This window comes from Eucyclogobius newberryi, unplaced genomic scaffold, assembly GCF_026437365.1.
Source record: "Eucyclogobius newberryi isolate DKJ021-1_F unplaced genomic scaffold, fEucNew1.0.hap1 SCAF_15, whole genome shotgun sequence".
Lineage (NCBI taxonomy): Eukaryota > Metazoa > Chordata > Actinopteri > Gobiiformes > Gobiidae > Eucyclogobius > Eucyclogobius newberryi.
In genome coordinates this window covers 22101635-22120547 of record NW_027315779.1, presented here as the reverse complement: position 1 = coordinate 22120547, position 18913 = coordinate 22101635, and the positions used below count along the sequence as shown (strand labels likewise).

The window sequence follows — 18913 nt, the reverse complement described above, 5'->3', positions numbered from 1 at the left end:
GGAATCTCCCTCCAGCTTTAGCAATGATCCTGATCCTTTCAGTTCTGCTTTGAGTCTGAGCAGCACAGTTTACAACATCCACCATAAAGAGTACAAAATCCTCTCTATCCACAACCAGGGTATTCTCATTAATTCTGGAACCTGCACACTTGGGACCTCCACTCTTGAAACCTTCACACTTCTTGGGAGCCACGCTGGCCTTTCTCATTTCGCCCTGGCTGGGAGCAGCACTGGCTCCTCTCTCAGTATTTACTCTAAACTCGTTACTTGAAACTTTCTTGACTGCATCTGCATAGGATATACCTTGAGAGACCTTTATTTTCTGCACCTCAGCAGCTCTTTTGCTAAACCTGCATCCCCCGTAGGCAGAGCTATGTTCTTCCCCACAGTTACAGCACTTCAGTTTTGCACCCACGTCACACTTCCCATACTCATGATCTCCTGCACATTTACCACACCTTTGCCTCCCTCTACAGACCGCTGCAATATGCCCAAAGCGCTGGCACTTAAAGCAACGCAGGGGCGGCGGAACATATGGCCTGACGCTATAGCACATGTACCCAATGAACACCTTACTAGGCAGGCACCTCCCTTCAAGTGTTACCATTACCGACAAGCTGTCACATCTTACCCCAAACCGGGTCACCTTCAACCGCCTAGCGTCCACCACCGTAACTCCAGTCAAATTCTCCTTAACTTCATCCACAGACGTCGCCGTAGGGACACCTACGATAACTCCTCTGACCGTGTTTCTTTCAGCATTAGACACAAGAATGTCCTTTCCACCCAGACGTTTAGTTCCAATCGCCTTCCGTTGCTGAGCCGCGTCCTTGCACACGACCAGCAGCGAGCCATCTCTAAGGACACTCGCACTCTTGATCACTCCCACAGCTACAGTTAGGCTCTTTGACAATGCCACTGAATTCCACTCCTTAAAGGATGCACTATCCTGTGCAAGCTTTATGATCACCTTACAGTCTCTGCTCTCACCCCGGACATCAATAGCTTCAGCCTCATCCTGCTGCTCATTCCCAGAACCCTCGGACGAGCTAAGGGACTTTTTACGTTTCCGGGCACGTGCAGGCAGAAAAGGCTGCTCCTCCACGCCGTCCAGAACGTCTTCCATCCCCGATCCACTCTCCTCCGCCATCTCCCGTCTCTCCAGACCGGGTGTTGAGCAAGGTCTCTCCTCACAGTTTTGTACAATAATGGCGGTTGGCATCCAAGTGTTGCATCTGTTGTTGTTGTTGATTACCGCCAGACTTTATGGCATCCGAGTGTTGCATTACCGCCAGACTTTATTCCTCAGACGTTTCTGAAACAACAACAACTATTCTAGTCACAAAGACATATCATGACCTCATGGGCTTTGTAACACCAAAGCAATGGAAGGTGTACTTTTACGGACTACGACAGAGTCTGAGGACTACGAAACGTCTGAGGAATAAAGTCTGGCGGTAATGCAACACTCGGATGCCAACCGCCATAAAACAACAACAACAACAACAACAACAACAACAAACTGCAGGGGAGAAGGCCAGCTAAAATAACAACATAAAACACCAAAGAAGAAGAAGAAGATAAAACACGCAGTGCGAAGTGGGCAAATACTTAAACAGGTCAGTGAAGTGAGATTCTTGGGAGGCTAAGTTGGCGATAGCACATTGATAAGGTGCAGTGATAAATGCAAAAAGGTGAATAATCTGCTTTGTTGTCTATCCGGCCAGGACTGGGGGGCTAGCAGAAAGTCGCTCCTTAGTCATTTATTGGGCTATCACGAGGGCAACTATTGATTATGGCTGTATTGCCTACATTTCTGCAGCTGAGGCTAACTTAAAGAAGCTTGATGTGGAGCAAGCCCAGGCCTTGCGTATCTGTTGTAGGACTTTTAGGACCTCCCCTGTCTCTGCAATGCAGGTTGAATTGAGAGAATTGCCATTACAGCTCGAGAGGTTAAGACTTCAGTTGGCTTACTGGGTGAATGTGCAAGATCATACATACATACATACATGCACCCAGTAAGGGAAATTCTCAGAGAAGATGGAGGACAGAATGAGGCTGACAATTTGGGTTTTAGCTGCAGGTAGGAAATGCAAAAGTGCGACTTGCTGGGGTTAGTGATCTAAGTGTGAGCCCTTCGGTGGCTTTGTCTGCTATAGCTCCTTGGAAGTCCTGTGATATTAGCTTGCATCGCAAACTTAAAGGAGGCACTGGGAGGGCACCGCAGTTCATTGTTCAAGAGCTCATTGATAAGCATTCAGATGAGGTATTTATTTATACCGATGGGTCTAGGGACCCTGAAAGTGGGCGTACTATCGCTGCTTATTTTGTGCCTGACCTGGAAGTGGCAGTCAAGAATGGGTTAACAGATTGCCTTTCTGTCCTCACCTCTGTACTCATAGCGATACGGTTAGTGTTGGAATGGGCTGAGTCTACTTTACAGTGTTGCGGCGTTGTGGTGGCCCCTGACAGCCTTTCTGCATGGCAAAGCAGTAAATCTGGGAAGTCGGATTGCAGACAGGATATTTTATATAGCATCTTCTGTCAGAAACTCTCTCTGTCCAGGAAGGATGTGAGGGTTTCCTTCATTTGGGTTCCTGCACACGTGTTGGTGAATGGTAACGAAGTGGCTGATTCGCTGGCTAAAAGCTCCCTTAGGCGGCCATCAATTGATGTTAAGCAAATCTGAAATCAAACCTATTATTAAGAGTCATGTGTATAAACTTTGGCAGGGATTTTGGAGTTGTTGCAATACTGGACAGAATCTCTATCAAACACAAAGTAGTGTTGGTCCATGCAGATCCATGGGCAGGAACGCAGGGGAGGAAAGAGCCTTTGATCGCATGAGGATGGGCCATATTGGACTCAATTGGTCACTGAGTAGGGAGTAATCACTGTTAGGAGCCAGAGACTGTCGAGCACGTGCTGATTCACTGTGTAGCTCATGAAAGAGAAACAACCGGGTTGGCCTTATGGTTTCAGAATAAAAGGCAGGAATTCAATCGGCTGAATATTCTTACATTCCAGTCACGGGGACTGTGTAAGGCGGTAGTTGGCTGTAGTTGCCTACTTATATAACACAGGGTTGGGTGAACGTTTATAGAGTTGGGTGTGTTGCACTGCTGTGGTGGTGGTGGTGGTGGTGGTGTGGCACTTGGATGCCGGCCACGGTGGAGTGCCGAAGGAGGAGGAAGAGGATCTCTTGTTGTTGTTGTTGTTGTTGTTTTATGGCGGTTGGCATCCAAGTGTTGCATTACCGCCAGACTTTATTCCTCCTCAGTCGACAGCCGAGTGTCGTGATTGGAACTCTTGTGGGCTTTGAACTGAAGAATAAAGTCTAAAGAATAAAGTCTAAAGAATAAAGTCTGGTGGTAATGTAACACTTGGATACCAACCGCCATAAAACACAATAGAAGATGTGAACTGCTCACGTCACTTTGAATATCCAAACTGACACTGACTAAACTGAAGAATACATTTGTGACATAAAAATGTCACATAAAACGTCCGTTTGGTTAACATTTATTGTGGTATTAATACTATTAATTTCCCTTTTTGCGTTTTGAACTTTGTGCCATTTTCCATAGTTAAAGCCCATGAGAATATAATAAGAGCTAATGTTTTCAAACGGAGACGTTTGCAGACCCTAAGCACAGACGAGTGTTTGTGTTTTCTGTTTATTCATCCCTGACTCATCTGTAAAGTAAAATGTCTCCGTCAGTGTGTGTGAGCTGAAAACCATGTGGTCGTGGTTGTCGCGCAGTCACCTGACTTTCTTCTTATAAGATATTGGTGCAAAGTGAAATCTCCCAAAGTGCCATGAACGCAGCACAAGAGCCGAGCGGAGCACAGGACAACAACATGGCTGCCGCTCCAGGCCGACAGTACGGGGAAGGAGGCAGGGCAACCAAAAGACAGAAAACTGACGAAGGAGGGATGACTACGGTGAGATGCCCATCGTGTTTATGAACTGAACCGTGTTTGTGTCTTCTGTCCGTTTGAAAACGCACCTACACTGATTCAGACATGTTTAGTCGTGGAAACACATCATCTGCCTGGCGCTAATTGTTGAGCTAGCTTAGCATACAGCATTGTAGTAGCTAACGCTAAGTGTTGAACGCATGACTTGCTATTGAATCCTCGTACTGATCAATAGATTAGATTGTTTATGCTGTTTTAATTTTAGTGCGTTTGTGTTTTATGGAGGGCAAGTCAATAGTGGGAATACGTCTTCAACGTTTAATAAATATTCAAAAATGGATTGTCTTCAGGAAGGCTACGATGATCCGCACAAACCACTGCCCTCCGCGGTGGTGCACATCAGGGGTCTCGTGGACGGTGTGTTGGAGGCAGACCTGGTGGAGGCCCTACAGGAGTACGGCACCGTCAGGTAAAGCTACAGCAACACAAATGCTCCAGCTTTAATGTTCGCTGCACAACGTGAAAAACTTAACCCTGCTATCTTTCTCACGCGATCGGTTTTGCCCTCTGCCGCCATATTGGTTCTAGCGGCAGTACTTCCTCCGACAGAAGCTAACTGCCCAAATCATCAGTATTATAGTTTTCTATGGATATGGTACTTTCAGTTAATAATAACTCTCTTCTCTCGTGATAAGTCTGCTAAAGGAACGAAAGGGGCATTAGAACAGCCCAGTGTGGCGCTAACTGCCCCAATGTCTGCTCTGAATGTTTGTAAACTGAGTGTAGTGCATACATGCTGATAATCTGCCATCTTTTTAGTTTTGCGGTTATGATGCCCAAAAAGCGCCAGGCTTTGGTGGAATTCGAGGACATGAATGGCTCCTGTAATGCGGTTACATATGCTGCAGAGAACCAGGTGTACATAGCTGGTCACCCTGCATTCATCAACTATTCCACCAGCCAAAAGATCTCCCGTCCAGGGGACTCTGATGATACTCGCAGTGTCAACAATGTGCTGCTGCTCACCATCATAAACCCCATCTATCCAATCACCACGGTACGTCACTACTGTATTTTGGTGGAACTTAAGTCCCTCTGTTTTTGACCTGGTTCTAATGTGAAAATGTCTTCCACAGGATGTGCTATACACCATATGTAACAACTGCGGTCCTGTCCAAAGGATTGTCATCTTTAGGAAGAATGGGGTGCAGGCCATGGTGGAATATCCTTTTTATTACTTGTTTTGCCACTCAAAAGTATAGACGCATAGTTAAGTTCCTAAATTCGTTATGACCTTAACAAAACTTCCACATTTGACTCTGTTCAAAGTGCTCAGAGGGCTAAAGCGTCTCTCAATGGGGCAGATATCTATTCTGGATGTTGCACTCTGAAGATTGAATATGCTAAGGTATTTAGAAGTAAATTATGACATGAAATTACAAGATGCCTGTAGCGTTACTATCCTAACCTTGAAAATGCTGTTGTCTACAGCCAACACGCCTTAATGTCTTCAAGAATGACCAGGACACTTGGGATTATACCAACCCCAATCTGAGCGGCCAAGGTAATGCGCAGCCTCCCCAGTAGAGCCTACCCATTTCTTCTCCTTCTCTCATGAAACTATACGGGATGTAGGGCTCACTGCTTCACGGGGTATTGCCATTGATAACAGATGTATTATTACACTGCTCTTGTAGCAGTTGTTTGACGTCAGAGGCAATATTCCTATTATCACAGTCTTCATGCTCAAAGTAAGGGCAGGAGGAGCCACCTTTTTTTAAGTTATGTGCAGCCAATCCAAGTATCAAACTACCGGCAATGCATGTAAAAACAACCTAACCTTTTTAACGCACTTATATATTACATGTAGTTCTTTTGTTTGTTTTGTTTATAAAGACAAAGTAGGTTGTTTTACTTTTGATATGTTTTGGTGAGTATCTGGCACCTTCCTCAGAAACAAACAAAAGAATAATTTAACAAAGACATGATGAATGTCATCAATCTAGTACATGTAGGTTCACGGTCCCAATAGAGCATGTCACGGCCAAGCAACCTCACAGCCCCTGTTACTGTAAACGAACACATGCCTGGCTTTTTTTCCAAACATGGTGGAGATTTAGACTGTTAAGACATTGCACCTTTTTCAGGAGGGTCAGACGGCCCAAAACATACTTGGCAAGTCAACATCTACTTTGTCTACTTTACATCAAGAGATATATATATATATATATATATATATATATATATATATATATATATATATATATATATATATATATATATATATATATATATATATATAATAAATGAAAAAAGGTCAAGGACAATTATGTTATGAATATGACTTGTTTAACACTCATCCCGTATGCGCTTTTGTAATTCTTTCTGTTAAACATGGCTGCCTTAGAAACCGCTGGTACTCCTTGTGTCCTCACTTTGCGAAACCTATACAGACTTACTTCAACCTGCAGGCAGACACATGCTGTCAAAGACAACCACCGCGTTCTACAGCACCACTGCACCTACAGCTACAACAAACCCAAATCTCGTCAAACATCGGACACAGTGGGGCAGCAGACACTGGAACACATCCTCAACTCAGTACCTGGGTATTCCAAGTGCATCATCACTCCAGCATGTGACAAGGAAAATCATTTACTCTTGATGGACAATAGCTGTCATTTCAGAGACAAAATACTTCCATATACAGCATAGAGCAAACTCTTTACGCTAAAGCCACCTTCCACCACCTCTATCAGCAGAGAGCCTGAGGAATCACAACACATTGATGATGGGGCGGGAGTCAGTTGTGTGGTCATTGTGACCATGCCTCCTAGCCTTTGGGAAGTGACTGCCTTAACACAACCACAGGAAGCAACAAAGGACATTTCAAACACACTGTTGACCAGGCAACAGACGTGGACACATACGTGCTCAAATACAGCTCGCCTCCTGCCTCCAGTGCCGAACACAACATGAAAACTCTACATGTATAGAGTGGAGCTGCCGCGACTGCACATCCATCTACATGCAGATATTCCAGATGTCTTACTCTTGTGCACTAGACGCCTTTTTCACTCTAGATATCAAAGCACTACGTCCATGAGAGTCCATTGTTACACAAAGAAGAAACATCCACATGGGGGCAAATGAAGAGACACGAGCCAAGCATACAGCACAGACTCAAAAACACATCAGATATGTTCCCCAAAGCTCCCCTCTTTTATGGACTCTGCTTTTCTGTTTTTACTGTCCCCTTTCTCCATCTCCCTCCTCTCTGTGCTTTCCCTGTGTTGTTCTTGTTTCATTTTTCCCTTTTTTACACTGGCCCATAGTGATGCCTTAACGCCTCCCGTGTGATGCAGGTTTGGCTCAGTGTTTCTGTGGACAGACAGCCCACTCTCTAAACGGTGCAAATGTCCTGCTAAGTGGTCAGAGCATGGTAAGATGGAAACTTTGAAAACCACAAGAAGAAAGTGAAAAGCAAGTATGAACTTGTGGTCAGACTTTGCTATCTCGTGGTGGTGATACAGCATGAAAAGGAGACAAATTTGAAGCGAGAGATTGATTTGAAGATCCAGTAAAAAGGTTGGCAGATGGCATCCTTGCAGAAGACTGCCCCCTACCTGCCCACTGTGTCTCGTACTTCATGTGTGGTGCTGTAAGTATTTCTGAAATGACACAAAACTGCACAGCCACATCCAAAAGTTGCCTTCTAAATGATTGGGTCGTCAAATGTTGTCGTCTAATCTGTTCTGGAGCTCTGTGTAGGCTAGTTTCATAGACTGAGGTTACCAAATGTATTACCAAAGTGTTTTTTGTTTTTATTTTTGTTTTTATTCTACAGTGAATTGTATTCTGTTTAAACGTACTCCAATGTAGAAGCTTGATAAATCTAGTACAGAATGTATTTCAATAAAACATCCGTGTGTCAGTAACATGTCTGTAATGCAAAGTGCTGTGTGTAGTTGAATAGTTTTGGCAAGTTTGTTTTGGTTTTTGCACAGATGCTGATGGTGAAGGCAATTGGAACAATTCACAAGGTGTGTGTTATTGTACAAAGATGGCACATAAATAAGATTTAATATTAAAAAGTAAAGTGGCAATTAAGGTTGACCTCTGGTGTATAAATCTCCATTATGTAACTGGAAGAGTGCAGATGTCTCAAATCCTGCTTGAGTTGCATGCCAATCAAAAACGTGTCCCTTCTCTTTTACTGTAAATGTTTTGACCCTCTAAGTAAATGGACATATACAGTTTGATTGGCAATGTTTTTGCTGTTTTAGATCCCAATTCTAACCCTAACAAACGCCAGAGGCAGCCAGCGCTTCTGGGAGACCACCCACCGGACTATGGTATGTCATCCTTAGAAGTTAGAATAGATGGAGCGAGCATTTGTGTGAAAGTGAGTTATACATTCAAGTTTCTTGTCAGGAGGCCCTCAAGGAGGTTATCATGGCTACAGTGACGACAACTACGGGCCCCCTCCTCCACACCGTATGGGCGCGGGCATTGGAGGCCGGGGCCGTGGAACTCAGCGCTATGGTCCAGGGTATGGACCCCCACCCCCAGAGTACGGACCCCATGCTGAATCACCAGTTCTCATGGTTTACGGCCTTGAATCAGCTAAAGTCAATGCTGACAAAGTTTTTAACATCTTCTGTCTCTATGGCAATGTAGAACGGGTGAGTTGGATTAAACACATGTGGTTGAGCCCCTGCACTCGACCCCAAATCAAATGTTTCCTATTGATTCTACATTGAAGGTCAAATTCATGAAGAGTAAGCCTGGAGCAGCAATGGTAGAGATGGGAGACTGCTATGCGGTGGATAGAGCCATCACTCATCTCAACAACACTTTTCTGTTTGGACAGAAGCTCAATGTTTGGTAAAAACTGAACAACATGTGCGATATACACGCATACACACTGAAAAAACGAATATTAATTGCTGTCTTTCCACCATTTTATAGTGTCTCAAAGCAGCAGGCGATTGTGCCGGGCCAGTGCTATCAGTTGGATGACAACACCAGTAGCTTCAAAGATTTCCACGGCTCTCGCAACAATCGCTTTACTTCTCCAGAGCAGGCAGCTAAAAACCGCATCCAGCATCCCAGCAATGTACTGCACTTTTTTAATGCAGCACCAGATATTACTGAGGAGTTCTTCACCCAGGTAAATTAAAATACTCTTCTAATTTTATTGCATACAAATTATCTTTTGTCTAATAGTATCACACTTTTTTCCTGACAGATTTGTGAGGAGCTAGGGGTCAAAAATCCAAGTGTCAAAGTTTTTTCTGGTAAAAGTAAGTTGATGGGTTAGTGTTATTCTAAAAATACATATTGTATTTCTAAAACTTTGACATTGCAAAATAGGTGAGCGGAGTTCATCTGGTTTGCTTGAGTGGGAATCAATCAATGATGCCATGGAAGCCCTTGCTTTGCTGAACCATCATCTAATGAAGAATTCGAGTAAGCCACCCTGAACCAAAACTACATTTTCTCTTGCTATACATGCTGCATTTGTCATTTATATATTTTGTATTATTTTAGGTGGACCATACCCCTATACACTGAAGCTCTGCTTCTCAACCACACATCATGCCAACTAAAGAATACTCTCCTAACTCCTCTATTATACTGTATTTGATTTTTGTGTAGTGTTCCCACACAGCAGTCTATCAAAGTTTAATAAGAACTGTTTTAATGTGTTTCCACAAGTTTTATAACGTTTATTAATTACAATTTAAGTTTTTACAGCCGATCAGCAAAATTGTTATTTAACTTCAAGCTGGGGTACCCAATTTCTGTCTTTAGATCAGCTTTTTCAGACCCAAAAGTGAAGCAGGGAGGATATTCCTGAACAATCAACTCCTAGCACAAATTGTCCAAAGTGTCCTAGTGACTGCGTGTTTTGTTTTTTTTAGTTTTAAAAGACAAAGTGTTTAATAATGAATAAAAGTTCTGCTTTTACAATACACTTTCTTGGGTGGAAATATAATTGACTAATTATGAGGGGTTTGAAAAGTTGGGTACCCCATAGTTTCACAGATATTAATGCTGTACGCCATATTGTCTTAATATTTATGGCTTAAGTTCTTGTTTTTTCCCCCCCTCCAATAGTACAAATTTAAGTTGTATCTAGTCGTGTTTAATTCACAAATATGAATTGATTTTTGTCATAAGTAGAACAGACAGAAAAGTGTTACTTTTGAATTATGGATAAAATAAATGTTTTCACACCTTGTATTTCCTATATCCTCCATCTACAGCTTCAAACCACCGGTAGAGGGCGCACCTACACCAAGCCCATAGACCAGGGCTATTGAACGTAAGGCCCAGGAGCCATCTCCTAAATGTGTATATATATTTTTAAATGTCACTTGTTTTCTTGTTTTAATTTGGAGTTGGTACTAGTTCAAACCTGGTTTGATGCTGGCTTAGTCATTTAATTCTGCTTTAGATCTTGTTTGATTCTGGGTAGTCTTGGTTCAGACCTGGTTGGTATCTACTCTTGCCCAAGGTTAATAACTATCTACCTGATCAAATCTAACACCGCAGTAGATTTACCACAATTGAAACGCGTCAGTGTTGATATGTTGTATCAACCCAAATGTTCATATTCGCGCTGACACGTCCTATTCGGCCCCCGAGAAATGTGGCCCTCAGGAAAGTTGAAGAGCACTGAGCCAGGCAGCAAACAGCACCCTCAAATAAATTCTGGAAAGGTAAAACTAAAATAATTAAAATCTTTGGAAAGCGAAATACCAGGCAATGCACATGGCCATGGATTAGACGGAACCTTATTTGAGTGTGTGATTTTGATGATTGCCAGGAAGGAGGAAAAATACTCTGGTTTTCTGGTATTGTAAATTGTATTTGAGTCCAAAACGCTCTAAGTTTTATATCCACAGGCCTATATCGTATGCCATACTAATTACGCGTGTGTTTAATATTTTGTATTCTGCTCAACGCTCCTAAACTACAAATCCCACAATGCCGCGCGTGACCCGATTGGCGTAGGTGTTTCCGGTGTCTTATAACATTTTACTTCCTTCTACACAGACTGACACGAACAAACCAAATAAGAAGACATCGCTAACTTTTCAATGCCGTTGTCAACACACGTGTATTTTGGCTCATCTCGTTAGATTTCTTACCATAAACATTGCAGCATGTGGTAAGTAGGGGCTACATAGCAGAGAATTGTTGTTAAAAGTAGACTAGCGCTAAGGCCTCTGAAGAAAGTTTAGTCGCGGCCCTGTAAACAACATGTCCTCCGCCTCGCAGTCTTCCTCTAGACGGCAGTGGTGCTATCTCTGCGACCTGCCCAAGATGCCATGGGCCATGCTGTGGGAGTTTAGCGAGGCCGTGTGCAGGGGCTGTGTGAACTATGACGGAGCGGACAGGATAGAGCTGCTCATCGAGACGGCCCGCCAGTTAAAAAGCACACATGGCGTTTTGGACGGCAGGTCTCCCGGTCCTCAGCAGAGCAAACCCAGCTCTGCCGGACCCATCGAGGTGGGTAGGCAGCATGGGGACCGTACAGACAGGGGGAGGGCTGAGTACGGGACATCCTCACGTCTCCCCAACGGCCTCCACAGAGCAGAAGACGTGGCCTTGTCAGAAGGGAGCCGTCAGAGTCCTAATACTCGGCGGGCCATTGTTGGGACAATGCAGAGCCTACACGGGGCACTACCTGCTCATGCCCTTATAGCCCAGGGCCTGGTTGCAGCTCCTCATGGTCTTTTAGCCCCTTTGTCAGGTTCTAGAGTAGGGACCGGTCCTATAACTCTGTCTGCAGGTCCTATGATGGGAGATGGTGCCAGGAGGCAGCCTGTGCCCCTGGGGGTTGGATCCAGCACCTCTGCTATGGGCATAGACCCTGCCGTTTGGAGGAACAATGAGGTTATGGCTGAACTCAATGAGATTGCTCGAAATCGCGTGGAAGGCTGGCCGACTCGTCCCAAAGCAGTGCGGGATGTACTTGTAGCCCTCAACAGTTGTGTCCCATTCAGTGTGCGCTTTAGGAAAGACCACATTCTAATAGGCAAGGTCTTGGGCTTTGATTCTACATCCACACCCGAGTTTGAGCTCAAAGTCTTTGTGGAGTACCCCTGTGGCTCTGGCATGGTCTTTTCTGGGGTGCCAGACTTGGTAAGGCAGATGTTCCGTGATTCAGCAAAAGACGCTGGCAAAGCGGTGAACTCTGGGCTGCGTTATGTAGAGTATGAGAAGAGACACAGCAGTGGGGACTGGCGCGGCTTGTCAGAGCTACTAAACGATGGTGTTCGTCTTTTCAAAGAGCCCCCTATTCCTGAAGTTTTGCCTCAGCCAGACCCAGTTCTTTCCATGGTAGCCACAGGACGGCCTTTATCATCTAAAAGTACCAGTCGGCGTCGCAAAGCCTCTCCGGGTTCAGAGAATGGTGAGAGTGAAGGCAGATCAGAGCACTTAAGCAGAGAGGCTTGGCCCAGGGGAGGGTATCCTGGCATGGAGACCCATCCCGCTGATGGCCCCCCTCGCCTTCACAGCCAGCCATCGCCCATCTCAGCTCTCATGGGAGTAGCGGACAGCCTGAGTTCCAGTCAGCTGGCTCGGGACAGTCCCAGCATGTCAGCCGGGCATACCTCCTCAGTGGGCCGCCCCCCCAGCAGCAGCCCTTCCACTGCCTCCACATCTGTGTCCCAGGCCGCAATGGGTCAGGGATCAGCCTCCGGAGCATCCAGTAACACTACAGCCGGCGAGTCAAGCACCGGAGCTCAGCCAGCTCTGCTCTGCTGCACCCTGTGTCGAGAGCGCCTGGAGGACACTCACTTTGTCCAGTGTCCCTCTGTGCCACACCACAAGTTCTGTTTCCCATGTACACGAGGATTTATCCGGAGCCAAGGCCAGGGGAGCGAGGTGTACTGCCCCAGTGGAGAACGCTGTCCTCTGGTGGGCTCTAATGTGCCTTGGGCATTCATGCAAGGAGAGATCTCCACCATCCTGGCAGCTGACGCAGATGTGACTGTCAAGAAGGAGAGTGACCCTTGACATGTGGTCTTTGGTAAGAACAATGTATATTTACACTATGATACAAGGTATGTCAATGCTTGGCTACTTGCAAATTCCCTAAATATGTCTCTTTTTGCAGTGGAGCACAAACTGAAAGCACTTCCCATAATGTCAGCGATCTGCTTTGTGATGTGGGCCTCTATCCAGGAGAACAGCTACAGGAACAGACTGATCATCCACTCACTCGAGGGCAGAGCTCACCTGGTGAATTGTGGCTGAATGTTACTCATCAAAACTGCTCCATCAGGAGTTACAGAGGCTGGTCATTTCTAACACCCAGGATCAAAGCACATGCTTCTTTTATGAATGACAATCTCTTCTTTTTGTTACCATTATATACTTTTGCATATTGTCCTGTACTGACCGATCACACCAATATTCAAGTTGGCTTGACAGAATACACTTCATTAAAAAAAATACATGAATGTCAAATGTGGCAAACCATGAGGTTAAACGTCACAGTGTGAGCTATAAACCATTGTCTATATATCAAAATGTGAATTTACTTTCAATATGGCTCTGTAATTTCTATTTTTGATACAGTACAAATTTATATGTATTAGTTTTGAGAAGACCAAAGATGGCTTCATGCTCAATGTAATTTCTGTATTGTAGCTGTGTATCTTGTATTTACGGTCAGCCTTAACATTTGTCACTAATTTGTTCATCACAAATGTAAGCTTGCTTTGTCTTATTACTTTTTGAATTGTGTATGGTAACTTCAAATGGCTAATCCACACTCGTAATCGTATTTGGACAGCTCTATAATAAAAGATAAATAGGTATAGGTGGTTTTACTTGTTATTCCTCGTTATAAACAGCGTGATACATACAGTGCATTCAGAAGACAATTCTGTAAATGTGTGCAGACTACAGTTGACGGATTTGAAATATATAGTAGTTAAAAAAACAGACTTAGTCCATACTTTATATCAAACCAAGTAATAAGATTACCACAGAATTGGTGTAAACATTAGGATAAAGTGGTTCTTAACTAGTGCTCACATTTCACATGCTTTGTGTTCCACTGCACAGGCAGTGACGAGTATTATCAAACAGGCTCTAAATGGGACACCCGCCATTGGCAAGAGCCTCCTTTGCACCATTCAGAGTCTCTCGTTTCACACATTTCCAATAACCAGAGATGCCAGTCTGATGCTGGACCTGAGGAAACATCAAGAGGTTTGGTCAAAAAAATGCAAGTCAGAATAATGTCCTCTGAGTGAGCGGTTTTACCTTCAGACCACGCAGTACTCTGTCGGTCATGACACCGATGAACTCTTTGTGGCTCAAACAGTTGTCTCCGTCCATGTCAAAAAGTTTAAAGACAGTGTCCAGTACATTTTCGGACAGATTATGTCCTGTGGCGATTCGGACTGCCCGCTTGAACTGAGCTGCATTCAAAAGTTTGAAAATTGCCTTGATATTAGTACACATTTAACCATCAGTAACCATCATTAAAATAATCATCTTACCCATCCCAACAGGACGATTTGCTCCTATGACCATTTTCATAGACACAGCAAAATCTTCCAGATTGTTTGTGAAGAGACAGAAGGCTCTGAATTCTTGAAAAGTGATACTCTAAAAGACAACACAAAGAGATCCTTAAGTCACAAACTACTTTACTGATCAGCTGACAGAAGGTGAAGAGGCTTACTTGTCCAGCAGGGATCTTCTTCCTCATGTTCTGCCAGTAGATTTCATTGTCTTCCTCATTAGTATAGTGCAACAGCCACTCAGCAAAGTCTTCCCGGCGCATGGTGTCCATCCCTTTGGAAAAACGCAGGAATTCCATCTCCTGGACTTCAGCCTGGAGGTCCTCCATGAATCTAGCGTCACCAAACATATCATTTATCTCCCGATGACAATAAGCAATAGTTTTTTTTTTTTTTTTTAAGTTTTCTTTTTACAGTACCTACGGAACTCCTGATACTGCAACTTGTTTTCTCCTTTCTGCCCAAAAAAGTATGCCTGAAGAGTGGTGTTTACAACGTCTTCCTCTACAGTGCTCTGGGAGAAGACACAAATTTATTAAAAGAATATCAACTTAATACAATCATTTTATAACGTTAATGAAGGAGAAATGTGCTTACCTCAATGTTGTGCTTGGCCCGTGACCCTTTACTTTTCGATATTATTTTCTTGAGCTATAGCAAAAAAATATATATTTAAGTTTTATCATCAAAATTAATTCACATTTGGTCAGATTGGATTTACCCAATAGCATAGTAAAAATAACTAGAATATCAGACTTCAAACTCAATGACATGAAACAACATATTTATAATGACACTCATGCATCTCTACTTATTACACAGAGTGTGTTTTTGAGTTGTGCACCAAGTCAAAACATGTAGCATCTAAACAGGTGCCAACATGTGGCGAATGGAACTGAAACATTAGGAATGGAACTACAGTTCTAGGAGTCCCGGATGACTGCCAGAGGGAGTCATTCAGTAGCGCCCTCTGGCGGTCAGCAGGGATGAAACAGAACATGCCTTGACCGGATCTAAGATAAGATAAGATAATCCTTTATTGTCCACACATGGGGAAATTTCATTGATATCTATGCAAACAGGTTTGCTCTTGACATCGATCTGACTGGAGCAGACCCTCAAATATGAAGAGGAGAAACAGACGGACGCAAACACAGAACAGGCACTTGTACCTCACCTTCCACTGGGAATGAAGTCACAAGAGTCAAGACACTACTGTGTAGCATCTGGACTTGGGCAGCATTAAGAGTGGCAACAATTGTAGATTAAGGACTTTTAAGTGTAATATATATATATATATATATATATATATATATTTTTATTATGAAATGAAAGGTTTGATTCTCACCTTTAGAAATTCCTTTTTATCCACCTGTTCATTGCCATCCACATCCAGCATTTTGAAAGCAATGTGAAATCCAGTGCGAGGCTCTGAAAACAGCACAGATTATTGAACCCAGGAAATGAAAGTTAAATGAATACATGAGTAATTATGCAAAAAAACTTTCCAATGCAGAATCTGGTTGTGCTATGAATGGAATGTTCCAGTATGGTATTAAATTGAAGTTGGGACACACTTTTTAATTTACTTTTTGGATTCTCAATGAAGCTATCAAAACTTTGAGTGAACATACATGGACTGTACTATACAAGAATGTTTGAAATAACTCAAAATCACCCTCTGTTTTGCTAACACTCTTAGCATTCCACTAATGAACACAGGCTGACAAAGCGCATCAATTAAATGAAAACCATTTCAGGTGACTTCACCATGAAGCTCATTGAGAAAAGGTCAAGGGTTAGCAGCACGGTCAACAGAGCAATGCATGGCTAATTTGAGAAATATTAATCTAAAATATAAACCACTTTTTTTGTAGAGAAGGAGACATGAAGAAAAAAAAACATTAAATGAGACGGTTTGTCCAATCATTTGGCGGGTTGTGCATCTCCAAGGAGACAAGCAGTGGCACCAGCAGGCCAAGAAATAAATGCTAGATTGAGTAGCGGTAGTTTTAATGCCATACTGAGGAACATTCATGCAAACAAAGAGGAAGCAGATCCCACATCAGATATATAGATATAGAGTCAGTAATATAGTGCACCATTTGTAATAAAAAGTATAACGTACTTGTCAGGATTGTCAAAAGAAAGAGATACTCAGTGTAGGATATCAGACCTGAAAGCACATTTTAGTTTAGATCCAAGTCTATTCTCACCATTTCAAAATAAAAAGGCACAGAACTTACCATTGTCTCCCAGGTTTCGGAACCAAGAATCCCCTGCGCTGGCTTTTGAGGCTGCTGTCAACATTTGATTTACCTCCTGCAGAATTCAACACAAATGAAATAATAGTTAAGTGTAATGGTTTGTATAACTACATAAGTATAATGCAAATCACATACATGTTGTGATAAATCTCTCTTCTGTAGCTTTCCTGCAAAGCATAACATAGAAGTCACTGGTTAAAAACAACAAGAAGGGAAGGATGTTTCTTCTGACAACCTTCACTTTCCCTCACATTTGAGTATCCAGAGAAAGCCAATAGAGAACTAAAACAGCAAGGGTTTTACTACCACTACATTTTTCCATTCTGCTATTTATTTATTTATTGCATTTGAAAAAAACATATTTAGTTGGGTTTTCCTTCTATTGTGTCAGTGGGATAAAGTGGTTTCATTTTTTTATCATTTAATTAAAAACATGAATTCAATATACTGCACTTTGTAATGTGTTATCGCCTCAATTATTTTGAAATAGTTGTTGTCGTTAACGTATAATTAAAACTTGTAATCTATTAGGCTGGAAATCACAAAACGTAAAGCTATTTCCTATTTGTCCATCTTCTTCTTAACAGCCTTTTCATTCCATGTGGTTGCAGGGCAGTTGTTCTACTCAGGGGCCAGGGGCCCTACTCCCCGGGGCCAGGGGCCACTTACTGTCTACATTCTCCAGCATGACAGAGAACAGGAAGTCTCTGGGAGTCATGTAGGGCTCGTCCTGGAACATCACTGAGGCAAACTGGCTGAAGCGGATCCTCCGGGCGGACAGCGGGGCGCTCGCCTCAAACACACATTCAAGCAAATGTGAAAACATTCTTTTCCATATTTATCAGTGACAGCTGCGGCGGGGCCACTGCTTTACCCCGCAACTACGAGATAATAAAAATAATAATGATGATGATGATGATGATGATCCTAAAGTCACTTTAGTAATAAACAACTATCATTACACGACAATCAACAGCAGTTTGACTTTTGCAGGATTCTTAGCCTACTTTTCTGTCCTCCTCTTCCTTTGCGTAAACTTTGCAGGGCAGCGTCCGGTTGATTTCCATGTTTTGGTAATAACAAACGACCCCCGCCCCGACCAAAGAGCCCAAAACACCGGGGCCAACAACGCGGCGCAACCCCAACACTTTAATGCTCCGAGGAGCGCGCAAGAGCCTCAAAAGAGGAGCGACCCTTCCCCAGCCGGCCATCGTCACGCAGCTAGCTCCTCGCGCTAGCGCCACTGCAACACTTCCGCAAGGAAACACCGAACTGTGAACATGGAACTGCGAACATGGAACTGCGCGAACATGGAACTCAGACTTTTTATTTTTTTCTTTATGCGCTAAATGGCATTTTGGCTTATAACTTGTATATCATTCCTCTACAACTATAACATAAACAAGAGGTTTTATTGTAGGGGTTAAAGACCGACCGAGGACCCTTTTTATTTTTTTCGAAACAATCCAAAATAAAATAATGTTTATTTTGCTCTGAAGATTTCCATCTCTTCAGCCGATGAACAGACATAATATAACATAATATAACTTAATACCTGACAGAGGGTTTGGACCAGCAGATGTGGCGCCTCCAGGACTTTCAAACAGGGGTCGGTCCTCCCCCAAACATATTTGAATATTACAAAACACATTTCTAGTAATCTGGTGCACTTTTGGGGTGTCTCAGCTGCTTTGGGTAATTTTGGTAATTTATGTCAATTTGTATCAAAATACTCTCAGTAAGATTTGATGTTCTGATTATCATAACTTTCACCTTTTAAAGAGTGCAGTGGGACACATGGGAGAAGAATGATCAGGTCATTGTTCTGTCACTGTTCATTGTTCTGCACAAACTGCGTGGCTGTTTATTTGTCTAGTATCAGCAAAGTAAAACAGGCTCCTCTAAATCAAGACTAGAATATATACTTCAAAAAGTATTTGCTAAACCTTTATAATGCATTTTTATCAAAGGATTGTTATTTGACACGTATTGAGCAAAATGTAGGCCTAAAAAGATCATTTTCTTTTTTGTTTTTCCCCCTTCTTTGCACATAAGCTTTATTTGACAGGACAGTTGTAGCTGGAAAGGGGGAAATATGGGATATAAACAGTCAGCAAATGTCAAGGGTTGGACATGAACCCATGATGTCACAGTGACTGTAACCGCACA

The 18913-nt window shown here is 43.1% G+C and overlaps 3 protein-coding genes across 3 annotated transcripts; 2 read left to right on the top strand and 1 right to left on the bottom strand.

Annotated features, from left to right (window-relative positions):
• Positions 1-3801: 3801 nt before the first annotated feature.
• On the top strand, positions 3802-9829 carry LOC140361128 (heterogeneous nuclear ribonucleoprotein L-like). The gene is made up of 14 exons (XM_072446758.1): positions 3802-3945; positions 4272-4390; positions 4741-4978; positions 5058-5143; positions 5233-5329; positions 5413-5485; positions 7929-7964; positions 8208-8276; positions 8356-8606; positions 8687-8808; positions 8893-9094; positions 9173-9227; positions 9298-9393; positions 9475-9829. Exons 1-14 carry the CDS (start codon positions 3820-3822, stop codon positions 9531-9533), a joined length of 1629 nt encoding a protein of 542 aa, XP_072302859.1. The 5' UTR covers positions 3802-3819; the 3' UTR covers positions 9534-9829.
• Positions 9830-10959: 1130 nt separating this feature from the next.
• Positions 10960-13765, top strand: LOC140361126 (interferon regulatory factor 2-binding protein 1-like). The gene is made up of 2 exons (XM_072446756.1): positions 10960-12970; positions 13058-13765. The coding sequence occupies exon 1, from the start codon at positions 11194-11196 to the stop codon at positions 12955-12957; it is 1764 nt and encodes a 587-aa protein (XP_072302857.1). The 5' UTR covers positions 10960-11193; the 3' UTR covers positions 12958-12970; positions 13058-13765.
• Positions 13758-17986, bottom strand: micu2 (mitochondrial calcium uptake 2). The gene is made up of 12 exons (XM_072446757.1): positions 17752-17986; positions 17414-17537; positions 16880-16911; positions 16724-16799; positions 16606-16653; positions 15826-15908; positions 15075-15128; positions 14897-14991; positions 14639-14810; positions 14454-14562; positions 14215-14372; positions 13758-14142 (listed from the first exon to the last, which is right to left on the bottom strand). Exons 1-12 carry the CDS (start codon positions 17953-17955, stop codon positions 14041-14043), a joined length of 1257 nt encoding a protein of 418 aa, XP_072302858.1. The 5' UTR covers positions 17956-17986; the 3' UTR covers positions 13758-14040.
• Between the last annotated feature and the right edge of the window lie 927 nt (positions 17987-18913).

Excerpts from the sequence above, each read along its gene's own strand:
- micu2 (XM_072446757.1), bottom strand. The coding sequence starts at position 17,955 with ATGGCCGGCTGGGGAAGGGTCGCTCCTCTTTTGAGGCTCTTGCGCGCT. Across the intron at positions 14,811-14,896 it reads CAGTATCAGGAGTTCCGTAG|ATTCATGGAGGACCTCCAGG; the intron begins GTACTGTAAAAA and ends TGGTGACGCTAG. Across the intron at positions 14,373-14,453 it reads AAATCGTCCTGTTGGGATGG|CTCAGTTCAAGCGGGCAGTC; the intron begins GTAAGATGATTA and ends TTTTGAATGCAG.
- LOC140361126 (XM_072446756.1), top strand. The coding sequence starts at position 11,194 with ATGTCCTCCGCCTCGCAGTCTTCCTCTAGACGGCAGTGGTGCTATCTC.
- LOC140361128 (XM_072446758.1), top strand. The coding sequence starts at position 3,820 with ATGAACGCAGCACAAGAGCCGAGCGGAGCACAGGACAACAACATGGCT. Across the intron at positions 5,486-7,928 it reads CCCCAATCTGAGCGGCCAAG|ATGCTGATGGTGAAGGCAAT; the intron begins GTAATGCGCAGC and ends GTTTTTGCACAG. Across the intron at positions 8,277-8,355 it reads AGACCACCCACCGGACTATG|GAGGCCCTCAAGGAGGTTAT; the intron begins GTATGTCATCCT and ends GTTTCTTGTCAG.